The 12,920-nt window shown below is 40.5% G+C and overlaps 1 protein-coding gene across 3 annotated transcripts in view; it reads right to left on the bottom strand.

Annotated features, from left to right (window-relative positions):
* The window catches only part of LOC146509569 (roundabout homolog 1-like), a 98,097-nt gene that overhangs the window by 18,775 nt on the left and 66,402 nt on the right, over positions 1 to 12,920 (bottom strand). For 2 of the 3 annotated variants that reach the window (XM_085173928.1, XM_085173929.1), the window contains 6 exons: positions 8,948 to 9,105; positions 5,469 to 5,589; positions 3,942 to 4,080; positions 3,702 to 3,832; positions 949 to 1,073; positions 679 to 850 (listed from right to left, as the gene is read on the bottom strand). In XM_085173928.1, coding sequence (XP_085030054.1) covers positions 679 to 850; positions 949 to 1,073; positions 3,702 to 3,832; positions 3,942 to 4,080; positions 5,469 to 5,589; positions 8,948 to 9,105 — 846 coding nt within the window. The remainder of the gene's footprint in view (positions 1 to 678; positions 851 to 948; positions 1,074 to 3,701; positions 3,833 to 3,941; positions 4,081 to 5,468; positions 5,590 to 8,947; positions 9,106 to 12,920) is intronic. The other variant, XM_085173930.1, reaches the window with a different exon arrangement.

The raw sequence follows: 12,920 nt of genomic DNA, 5'->3' as shown, positions 1-12,920 counted from the left end.
CTAGTTGACAGCCACCATTCCACTGAGATTATTTCTGGTGAGGCTTCATCCAAAAGTAGACAGATCAGCTGAAGAGCTAGATGCATCTTTCAGGTCCAGTGTCAGGTCTTTCCTGGATTTTTTTCCCCCATTTGTGAAAGGACCTGACTTACAGATACTGTTGCTTGAGTTAACAACAAATAAATAAAAATAAACAAATAAGTGTTAATCTGAAAATATAAAACTACTGTGGAAAAGCAACCAACATAAAAAAAAGAGAAAAAAAAACTACTGCTACTACAACTACTACTCCTCAAAACCACTTTGAAAAAATTACAAGAAATTCTGACCCCTTGGAAGTAAATATAAAGAACTGAGGACTGGCTCAAAACTTTTGCACAGCGCTGTAAGTACAGACACTCTTTATAGACAGTCACCGCAGAAACCAACTATTCTGAGCCCAACATGTGAACAATATCTCATAAAATCCCTCTCCTGACTGAAGCCAAGGCAAACCACCACACCCATATTACTGCCGTCTGTAGCCAAAACAAAACTGTAGTTTAATTTACCTGCTCAACAAAACAAGACTCCTGCCACAAAGTAGTCCACTTAGCCAAAAGACAAAAGAATGAAGCTGCAAAAGAGCTACACAAAAGTCCCCTCCTCTGCCCTCCATCACCACCTCCTTTTACTCACAGTCTGTAACCTCCAGCAGCGCTTTGGTAATAACGCTGCCAGCGATGTTAAGAGCCTGGCAGCTATAAAAGCCGCCATCATTACGTTGAACATTGGTAATGGTCAAACTGCCCATCTGGGAGACGGACAGCCGGCTAAAGGGCTGCGGTGGCTGGTAGGAGAAGAGAAGACTCTAGAGGGGAGATGAAGATCACAGTTAGCCATTCATTATCTTTATTTACACTGTGCAGTGATTTAGTAGTGTGATGACAGACTAAGGGTCAGTCTCACCTCACTGCCCTCCCTCTGCCAGAAAATAGCAGGCTGCGGGTTGCCAGTAGCCTCACATTGGAAGGTGACCGTCCTGCCCACTGCCACCACCTGGTTCCTGGGACGAATGGCAAAAGCCGGGGGCACTGCAGAAGAAGAGAGGTCCTAATTACCTGTCAGCATTACACATTTTTATCATTCTCAGCATTATAACATTAGTGTGTGTGTGTGTGAGAAAAGCTTTACATATTTTATTCATTTACCCACACATAACATGAATTACATACTGTAGTGGTGGATGGAATTACAGTGAAGATAGGACAGTGACAGGGACTCATGAGTTCTTGTTGCTGTCTGATGGTGGATGAGGGATGGACGACAACTTACCAGTATTGACTACAAGGAAAAAAGACACACAAAAAAGCAGCGCAATGAATAATCAGGGTGAATACACACAATGCACACACAATTGCAATGATGCAGGGACAGTTTTAAAAGATTTTTTTTCTGCAGTTCATTGAAGGGTTATGAAACTGTAGGCACCTGATCACATGTGCAAGACTTCCTGTCAAAGAGGTGCTTTGTTATTATTCTGCTTCACCTTGTGGTTGTTCTCTATCTCTTTCCCTTTCTCGCTCTGTCTCTCCATGGCTGGTTTGTGTATTTCTTTGGCTGTTCATGAGCTTGAAATCATTTAGTTTCTCTGTAGTTCACATCAGGTGTCCAAAGCTACACTTTCTCCCTGTTGGTGCTCCTTAAGAGACGACCTGCTTACTTTAGGAAATGCTCTGTCTGCTTTATGTGATGGTGCTGTGTGGGTAGAACGTGCAGACAGAAGAACAGCCTTGCTTGCTGTGATTTCATCAGACTGTAATACAAGCTATTTTCACACTGCAAAATAATGCAATAGCGGACATCACATGGACACATGGTAGGTTGAGGTCTATTTAATGTCTGATTGGACTGTTTCTGACATTTGCGCTAATATGCGTAAAGACTGTAGTGCGTGTGTGAAAGCTAGTTGTTTAATTTCTTTTACTGATTTCATTGTTGGTCACGTTAAATGAAAAGATCTTACTTAGGAACTCATTGGCCCCTTCGGTACCCTGCACTGTGCACACTAGGCAAATTCAATAATCCTTCCAGTTATTCTTCATCATTGTGGTTAGTAGCATTTCAAAACTATTATTTCTCTTCTATTTTTATGAAGTGTGATGTATGATGTATTGACCTTTTTTTAAAAAAAATATGATTAGTGTTCTCAAAGGGATCTCAAGTGGCACAGGTTACCCCCCCACAATGTCTCGTTAAAGAAATGGAAGAAAAGCACAGATGTTAAAGAGTAAAGCAGGCTGTCTATCCCCAGTTATGTGCAGCAGACTCATTGGCTGTGACGTGTGAAAAACACATGTAATTGCCAGTTTGAGTCAGAGCCAGCCAGCCTAGAGGCATAGTTTAACAGACGTACAATTGGTTAATGAGGACATAAAACTCATAAAGGGTGAGATGCGGATGAAGCATTGTGTCTGGATAGAGGGGGAAAGTAGGAGCTACTGTAAAATTTCCACACTAACAAACATGCATTTGTAGATGGGAAAAACTGGAAATCTTAAGATGTCAAAGCTAGATTTATAGTGCAATGATTTGCTTGCTAACCAGCTGCTTTTGGAGCTACACTGCTGTGGAGACTGTGGTAAAGCCTGGCTTAAGCACCCTCTGTATAAATAGCCATATCTATCCACATCTCTAGAGTAGAGAGAGAGAGAGAGAAAAGTAGAGAGGTAATACAGGCAGAATAAATACATATTAATTTAGTAATTTCAGAACAATGTCATACTTGGAACTTGTACAAAATTATTATGACTAAGCTCTATGGCTTACTACAACTGTTTATACTGGAAATTGTTTAATATCAACCAAATGTTCTAGGTCAGTAAAAATGATTCTGTGGTTAGGGTTGTGACTATGATTTGAGCCATACAGAGGTTGGGCTTTTTTTTCTTTTCTTCTTTTTTAATATGAAACATGCATTCACTAAAATAACTATCTGTTTAATCTAGTAATACAACATCAAATGCTGTATTCCCGGTCTTTTCCATTGTTTGCCAAATTTAGCTATGCCCCCCCGATGCTCATTTTCTCAGGTTTTTGGAGGAGGAGGAAGACAATGTAATTGGAACCATGTCAGTCCCCAGCATGTAACCAGCTCATCTTTAATTAAGTCCTACTGTCTTTGCAGTATGTGTCACCAACTGCTTCTCTGTATGTGTGTATGTATGCGTACTGGTTTGCATGTGCAACCATGAGAGATATCTCACTGCCTATTTCCTGTCATTGATTTAAGAACTTAAGGGTGTCATTGTGGCATTACAGCTTAGACCAAATTAGTTTAGCTCCTGTAGTCACAAACATTTCCTTCTGATGCTCATTTTAGTTTGCACAAACAAACTTTTATTATGCCTTCTTAGCTGTTGTTATATGACCCGCAGGCCTTAAGACAAACGCACCCTAGAAACAATTATTCGGTACAAGAAGGCACAATGATGAAAGCGTGGTCATGCTGAACGCCCGGCTGTGTAAAAGTCATTTCTTGGTAAATTTGTGACACTATGACACAGGATTAGGTCTCCTGTTAGGAACAACTCTTAGGCAAACACTTCTCATCCATTAAAATGAAACCTGAGGCCTTGAAAAAAAAAATGTGGACTGCATATACATGAGAAGAAGGTGCTTTGATTGTAGAGCATTAAGTGTGAAGGCTGGGTTGTACTGACCATGTACAGTGAGCGTGGCAGACGCTTCAGACTTCCCAACCATGTTCTCCACCACACATGTATAAGAGCCTTCGTCTGCAGAGGTCACTTGGCGAACAATCAAGGTATGGTCCTCTAGGATTTCAAATCTGCTGGCAGGACAGACATGCACACACACACATGCCCAAGAGATGAAAGAACAAGTGGAAACACCATGTTTGCATGGTCAGTTACTGAATGTAGAGGGTTTTTGTGCGTTACCTGCCCTTAGGCAGGTCAGAATCATCTCTCCTCCAGCGGACAGTGGGAACAGGGTCTCCTTGGACAACACAGCTGAACTCCACGCTCTCCTCTGCCAGCACAACTACACTGCTGGGCCGCTTCACAAAGGTCGGACGCTCTATAGGGCAGCACAGTAGTAAGAGGGACAAACATCATTACAGGATCCAATTCATCGTGTTTGTGGGCTCAGAAGGTATGAGACTGTATTGAAAAGCTGACAAAAATGGAAAGAAGTCTTGTATCATATCAAATCCTTTGAAGCAGGGATCAGACGGCACTCAGACTGATTTAATCTACTCATCAAAGGCTCACCCAAGTAAATCAACTTGCTGCAATTGTTCACCTATTATAATATGGTTGAGAGTTTATTACTGAGTACTCTGTGTGGGAAACAGCGTGTTCGAACAGCTAAAGCGTCAGAAGTCAGATTGTTATTCTATTCTCCTCTGCATCATATCATGGCTGGACTGAGGACTATGCACACCAACAGAACATCAATACATCAAGTTTTGCAAAAGTTAAAAATTGGAAAGCAACTTGTCTGAGATACAGAAATCAGGACTACAACCAGCAAAAGTTCTGTAAAATGTTCTGGTTCTACAAAACACTTTTGGGGAAAAGATCAAATGCTTGTGCAGTGCGATTCACATTACAGCAGAATAATGGGATCTAATGCATGTTATGGCTTCTCAAGGCCTATTGTAGTAGAAGACCATGAAATGCTGTCTGTCATGAACTTTCTTCCAAAGTCATCTGATTTTAACCCCTCTGAACAAGCTGAAAAAGTCCTTCATATTAATGACTTTTTCAAATCATTTGAGGTACATTTGAGTTTTGAACAAACTTTTAGAATCAGTATGTTATTTTTCAGTGGTTCAACTTTTCACCCAAATAAGTATAAATTATTATTTGCTGGGATGAAATAAATACAATAAAATCAGGTTTGACATGACTGTGAAACATAAAGAAATTCTATAGATAATCATATATTTATCTCCATAAGCCATTTATTTTGTACAGCCTGGAAAACAGCATATGTTAATATGCTTCTGCATTCAGTGGGATTTTCCACATTTATTTGACAGGCTCTTTGAGCCACTACCTTGTATATTTGCAATCTGAACCAAAGTCATCTAACGATGTGATACAGATAAGAGCTCTATTCTGATGGAAAGTGTTGGGAAAATAAGTGGGGGATTGAGAATAGAGGCTAGAAGCAGGAGGCGGCACTAGAAGAAGCACAGTACCATAGGGAGCTCTTATACTGAAAGGTTATAACATTAGATGTAGCACTGTTAGATGTTCAGTGCATGTTCAGCGGGGAAATTTGCTAAAGCTGGTAGACTGGGTGGTAGAGCTGTATAATCAAAATAATTAATGGGTTATTATACCCCAGTGAAAAAAGCATTATACAGTGGACTGGCAAGGCACTGAGAACTGGAAGTACTTAGACTAAGTGAAGTACTGCAACATTGTGAAATGCAATCAAAAAGCTGTATATTTTACCAAGCACCGTGAGTTCGGCAATCTCACTCTCCCTCTCTCCCACCATGTTGGTTCCAACGCAGATGTATTTCCCTGCATCACTCTTCCTAGTGTTGGTGATCATTAGTTTGCCACTCCGAATCTAAAAGACAACAGAAAAAAAATATCAATATTTGCACAGCTGTATTTGTGGAGGATCTAGCCATCTGTATGTGTACCGTGTTTGTGAATTACTAACAGAGTATCACATCCATAAAGCGTGTAATAATCTGGCTGCTATTTGTGTATTCTGTGATAAAATATGCCTCAGCTCAAGTCTTCTTTTTGACATGTTTACTTGAAAGTATGATGCCGTCTTTTGCATGGTCACATCTTTGACTGTCCTTCGTTTAAAAGAAGTGCATGGTGTTGTGTAAACCTGTGCGCATCGATCTGGCTCTCTATTGCTTAGGAATAGAATTTCCACTGCCTTTCAATCTTCACAGAAGGTCACCCATTATGAAATTACATAATTCATATCTAGTACTACATGAGAACCTTGGGAACAAAGGGACTGCCTCTTTGTAGAGACGCTCCTTAGATGTTCTGTCAGCCTACTTTGCCTTTCCCAAACTTTACTCTAAGCATATCGGCAAACACACAACACACACACACACACACACACACACACACACACAGCAACAACACCCACACATTCAGGTTTATTTTTTTTGGCATTTCTTCTTTATTTGGTAGATGAAGGAAAGAAGGAATGACATGCAGCAAAGAGCCCACCCTACATTCAAACACAAGGCTCTGCACAAAAGGACTCAGGCTCAGTGAGAAATCCGCGATCTACCAGGTGAGCTACTGGGGTGGCCCACTGCTTTCAGCCTTTTCTGTCCACCACACGCCTCCACACACCATGTCTTTGAGGTACTTTGAATGTGAGATCCTCTACTGATAGTATGCAGCAGCTTGGTGTTAGAGGTGACAGCAGAGCAGTAGTGAGTAGATGAGAAACTGGAGAAGGGAAACATGCTGACCTCCAAACAAACACAAAGCCATTCTCTGCAACCAGACATGTGAAACCAGGCATCAACTTCAATTAAACTCTCAGCCCAGTTATTATGCTCTTAGATTGCTTCTTCCCTGCTCACACTGGGCCATGGAATCAAACTATTCATGCATTCTTGCTAGGGACACGACACACGCTACAGCGCTGCCATTTCTTAACAGAGTTCAGAGGTCAAGGCTGCCTACAGAGCTGCGTCCATTGAGTAATTCAGCAACATGACAGACAGCACCTGGCTCCGTAGGAACTCTCAACTCTCCAGCTTACAAATGGAATACATCATTAAATCGCTGCTGCAGGGATAAAACCAGCAGCCTTTCATTTATTAGTCAGCCTCCTCCAGGCTAACCTTCCACCACAAACGGCTGACACTGTCCACCAAATAAACAAAAAAATTAAAAAATAAAAAGACCAAGAGTGGCCTAAGAGTGGATACCATTTCAAATCTGTTGTAAATCATGCGGTTTTAAGAGGAAGACTTAATAAATTGCGGGGTGACTTGTGGTTGTGTGTACTTGAGATGCACATTGCCAACCACTGGTAATCACAGGGGGCACGTGGGGGAATTCGGGAACTAGTATTGCAGATTCAGCCGTTCCTGTCAGTATTCACTGGATTAGGGTTGGATGTTTGGAGTTACATTATAGCCACTAAAATAAAACGCTCTGTATTTCACTAAAAACATAATGCAATGCGGGTGTTTAAACTGCTGTGAATGATTCATGAATAACCCATCCATCCACTCATTTTCTTAACTGCTTATCCAATTCAGGGTTGCAGAGGGACTGGATGACACAGACAGATATACCACAGGCTCTTTTTCGAACAAGTGCAATGTCAGTTCAAAGATTTCTTATTTGGTCTCATTTCTTTTCTACATTTCAAAGAGTTTACTGACTTTGGCTCATTGCGATTACCTATTTAAATCCTGGAGAAAGGGTTTTGCGAGTTACCCCTTGCTGCAAGTCTTTCTCGAGGATTGCAAAGATGATCTAACCATTGCCACTGGCTAATGTTATACTTATGCTCTGCAACTTTTTTTTCTGTTTACTGCACTTGTAACTTTAGCAGCTGATTAAAGAGTAGACTGAGAGCTTTTTTATTTCCTCCACTGACCGCTCCTCATTTTTAGCAAAAATTCCACTGCAAAGAAATGAAAATGTGGTTTGTCAGTCCTCCATCTCGGACACTGAAACCTCAGCTTTTCTTCCTCTTGTGCCTCGGTGTCTTCTATTTCCTTTTTACATAGTCTTAGATACCCTGAGGGAAAACACATTAGCTGCCTTAGTGTGATGTGTACGTATTTTCCTGCAATGAAGACACTCAGCTTTTTAATTAAAATCCATAAAATTCAATCCAACTGTTAACTCACAACTTGATCTGCATATCACTATTAATAACTGACAGCTAAAGGCCACAAGGGAAACACTCAAAAGGAAAAGTAGCCATGAATCACTTGTGGTAGACTCCTTTGGTCTTTGTACAGTAAGTAATGTCTTTGAGAGAACACTCATGGCAAAGACACATTTCCATATAGAAAAGATGATCAGGGAGGACGAAGCCAGGCACGTAGCAAGTACAAAGGGAAAAGCAGCCTTTGTATTTCCCTCAGAGGAGCCTTCCCCTTGGCTCTGATCCTTTCCTCTTCTTAAATCAGAGATAGCTGCTCTGTCCATCACAATTCCCCAGAGATGCTCTACCTGTCACTCCACACTAACATGAGCTTTGAATCTCCTGCGTGTTCCTGGGAGCATGGAAGCGAAGACTCAAATAAACAAATCAGCTCTCTCACACAGACACACACGCACATGCACGCACACAGCTATCTGAGTTGTTGAAACCAGTTTCTGTTCCAAAGTTAAAGGAGCAGGAAGCCATTAAATGCAAAATAAATTCAGGATATACAAAAGCATGAAAAGGAAAATCACTGCTGTCTGCCGCGTGCCACATGACCTAATACATTAGACTAAGACCATACATCTATACAGTAGCTAACATTAGCACACGATGCTGTTCCTTCCTGTACAGTATAATGTACACTTTTGGTTTTTTTCTGATGTGCTGCTCTGTGGGTAAGGTTTTGTATGAGCCAAATAAATCATCTCTCCAAAATCCCTACTAGCATTTTGGTAATGAGAACCAGAAAAGGTTTCAGTGACCACAAGAAAATTATCTTGCAACTTCACAGGGTTGCTTTTCCAAATTCCTGCAGAGCTTTAATTTGTATGTTAATGTTACAAAAAAGGCAACTAAGCATCAGAATTTCACACTGAAAGGCTTTTTGAACCCCACCAATTTTCATGTCAAAGTTTGTTCTTCACATAACTTCAACGTTCTAGCATCTCCAATGTAATGACTTGCACTTTCCCATGAATATAATGATATAACAACAACTGAATAAATTATCATTAGTTGAAATGTGTGAAATCAAAAGAGCTGCTTTTACTGTTATGCGTTCATCTCTGTCATCTAAGTTGGAGCCATCTTTCCTCCAGGAGATTGTGGGCTCGGGGTGTCCACGGGGTGGCTGGCACTCCAGGACCGCAGGCTCACCCACTGCGACCATAACATCAACAGGATTCTGCCTAAATTCGTCACGTAAGACTGGAAAAAAACAGACAAGCAGAACAGAAAACAGAGAGGACTTTAATGATGTTAAGAAGGTGAATACTTCCTCGTATCATTGGTGTCTTGTGGGGCTGTGTTTAGTATGTCAAAAAGTCTATTTCAATGACTTTTGTGATGTGGCATTAACAGCTATTATTTTTAAGGTGCAAATTTTATAGTTTGGACTTTAGCTGCTTTTTTGCTCTTGGTAACAATATTAACACCTTTTTTTTGTTCGTAGAACTGGGCTGCGATCCCAAGTCTTTAACAGCTTGACCAGCGGGATATTTTGTACTTGACTTCCCATGTCAAAAACACAACCGTACAAGTTTCAGTTGATTGTTTACTAGCTCTGTCAATCCCACTTTCTGACAGTGACACACAAACACCTACACAAAATAAATTTACAGAGCTACACTGTTAGTAATCTGATAATAATAAATAATATCTGATAATATTAGTATTAATATAGTATAGTATTAGTATTATCCACTCATCTAAATTGTATTCATTTATCAGGCTGTCAGGATCCCTCACGGGACTACTCCTTCGCTCAAGCAGGGTCTGTTGAGACTAGCTGCTGAGAAAGTTTGTTCTTAATGGCTGACAGTAAGATGAGAAGATATAAAGCTCTGCAGTAAAGGTGGGATCCAGCAGCCTACACTAGCAGGAGGCGGAAAGCTACCACAGCAATTTATCATCTTTCCACAACGACTAGGTTGTGTGCAGAAAAAGATCTTCCAGCCACCAGCTGTATCAGAGACAAAGCAAACTCACATCTACTCCAGCGTGAATTCTGGTGGTCAGAGAGAGCTTTTTCCTGTCTCCACCATAGACATTATATTGTGGTGTTTGCAGCAGTTTTTGTTTTTATTAGATTCCTGCATCATATTGAATGGGCTATCATTTGCAAAATTACAGCAAGAATAAAAGTGAAATTAGGATATGTAGGAGAGAAACAAAAAAGAAAGTTCTTTTGATGAAAAACAACTTTAATTCCATATCGGTGAGCACAGTTTTACCACAGATGAGGTGAACAACACGTGCTAATGTAGACGCCTGTGCATGGGTGACTGTTGTTAAGCATTCCCGGACTTAAATTACAGGAGGGGCTTAGAACCTGAAACAAGCCGAGGGAGCCGAGCCAACGCAGACCAAGCAGAGCAGCAAGACTCAGTAGAGCTGGGGTGAAAAGACAGGAAACAATGAGGAAAACGCATAATCACTCCCATATGGCAGCAACAACCCGTTCACCTCTGGTTTCGTATTTTTGTGCATAACACCAAGTGGGCCCGAAACGCCTGATAAGCACCGTGGATATGAGAGAACAAATTGGGATGACCTTCTAATTGGAAGTATTTTGGCCCACGCATATCTCTGAGACTCACTTCGCTGCGTTGCCCCCTCTGATCCTCTGAGGAGGGTTGCGACCGCCTGACTGAGTGCTGATGGGAAACAGCTGTCTGACAACCCGACCCCACCTCACCCCCGCTCCACAACTCCCCCCAATAATGCCGACACCACCATGTCGCATGATAAAAGGCACTCCCTGTGGGACGCGAAAAACATGGTTGGGGTTACCTCAGACAGGAAGAAAGGGAGACCGTCATAATTCTGTGCACACTGCGTGCGTGCATGTTGACTGATTGACTGATATTATCGCTTAATTCCAATGGTGGGTTGCACATCTGCTTTTACTATTGTGTGAGGTCCAAATGTTTTCACAGAAATCGAAAGCCTGGACTGCATCCATAAACCCCTTTGTTAAAGATTCAGTTTCAGTGATAGCATTGCAGTTAGCATAAGAAATAAGACAAGAAGAGATAAGGATTAAAATCAGAGGGAGCATACGAAGGTTAGGAAGGAATGTCTTTGTAAGTGTGCACCCATTTGTGTGTGTGTGTGTGTGTGTGTGTGTGAACAAGGAGAAACTGGTTAGTTTTTCCATGTTATGCTATTGTGCTGGGTAAGCACACAGATAATCTAAAAGCTGTGATTGTAAAACTGACTGTTTATGTTGAGTTTGGAAAAAGTATCTGCCTGTTACATTGTAATAGGAAATTATGCATGCCCAAGTAAAAACCATGAAAGCACACACCAGTGCATGTACTGTGATCTCCAAACCTAAACTATGCATACTAAGACTGTTTTCTTCTCTCCAGTTTCTCGACAGTCGTCAAATCCTCCTGTTTTCTTACATTACTGTCTTCTCTCGTCATCTACTGGCTCCAGACAATTACTATAATTTCTGCTTATCTAGAAGTATATCCTGACAACCTACTTTTTGGGAGTGATGTTGCTCAGAGATTTAAAGATTTAAGGCTAGACAACACTGTCTAGCCTTAAATCTTCCCAAGTCAGCAGCATTTGCATGACCAAGCTACATGGAGAATAATAATAATAAAAAAATAAAATCATACTGATTTTAAGAGGATTTGAAGAATTATGCAAGGAACAATCAGCACAAATTAAACCTTCTTTCTTACCATATATTTTTCTCAGCATGCTTTGATTGCAGAACCAGAACTATTATGATTTCTTTTGTGTCCTCCCGCCAACTTTAAAAACTTTTAGTGTAATCTGATTTTCCATTCTCTTTGTACATGCCTTGCATCTATTTTAAGGCTCTGCACTCCGTTTTAAAAACAAATCACACTTGTTTATTCCACAAGCTGCATAATGAACAGGAATTTTGTATGTTTTTGATGGTATGTAGCATCCATGTAGGTCTGATTCAGTGAAAACCACCTCACCAGCCTCTGAGGCCTACCCAACTTGCCTGTTTAGCTCAAGCTTTGCACCTCTCCTCGTCTTTTTTTCTGCCTCAATCTGATCCCTCCAGATGAGAATCGCATAGCCCACTTCAAAGCATCAGCCCTTGGCCTCACTAGTTGGGATCTGACAGCGTCTGACTTGTTGTTAGTCCTCTGGAGCCTGAACCACAGCTTGAAAGGCCTACTGTAGCAGGGCTCCAATAATCCTCTCTATAGAGTCCAACTAGACCAAAGAAATACGATCAAATCAGGACAGGCCTGAGATATGCCACAGACAGTAACCTTATCACACTATCATTGTATACGACAGCCATATACACCTTCTGTGGTGATGGTCTCAATTTTCTCCTCAATTTACTATTTGCTATCCTGTAGCAGTAAGAGTTATTGCATACTGCAATAATAAAACATAACTTTTATGTCCCAAAGTCAATAGTAATATTACCTTAAGACACTGATGGTTTAAAATGGTTAAAGATTTCACCTTGTGCTATATTGGAGAAAAAATGCATTTGAATGTCCTTTTTAGTATTTTAAAGAAAGCAAAGCAGAGCACTTTGGCATTTTTATCACCTGGTTGATGTGTATTTTCATAAATCTTATATCTTGTTATAACACTTTACCCTCATAGTCTATTGCAATAACCTACTACTAGAAAGATATTTAGTTAAGTTCCTTACTCGTCAGAGGAGTTGACCTAATATCTAATGTTTTGTTTTTATATTAAGTTAACATTGTAATGCTTAACTGCTGTTTTGGTTAAGACTTAAATGGAGAAAAGAAATCATTGTATATCCTACAAAGCTATCTAGTAGCCATTTAGCTTAAGAGTTTATCGGTACAAAAACTGAAACGGAAAAAAAAGGAATGGTAGCCCTGAGAGGCCAAACGGACTGCAACTTAAGAAAACACCAGCAGTAAGAAAAACGCAGCAAAAGCACACAAAACACAACGGAAATATTAAAAATGACAACGGAAATAGGAAAACAGAAATATTAAAAATGATAACGGAAATAGGAAAAAATAAAACTGAAATAG

The sequence above is a fragment of the Neolamprologus multifasciatus genome, chromosome 10 (assembly GCF_963576455.1).
Source record: "Neolamprologus multifasciatus chromosome 10, fNeoMul1.2, whole genome shotgun sequence".
Classification (NCBI taxonomy): Eukaryota; Metazoa; Chordata; class Actinopteri; order Cichliformes; family Cichlidae; genus Neolamprologus; species Neolamprologus multifasciatus.
The sequence above is the reverse complement of the archived record's forward strand: the minus strand, read 5'-3'. Positions and strand labels throughout refer to the sequence as shown.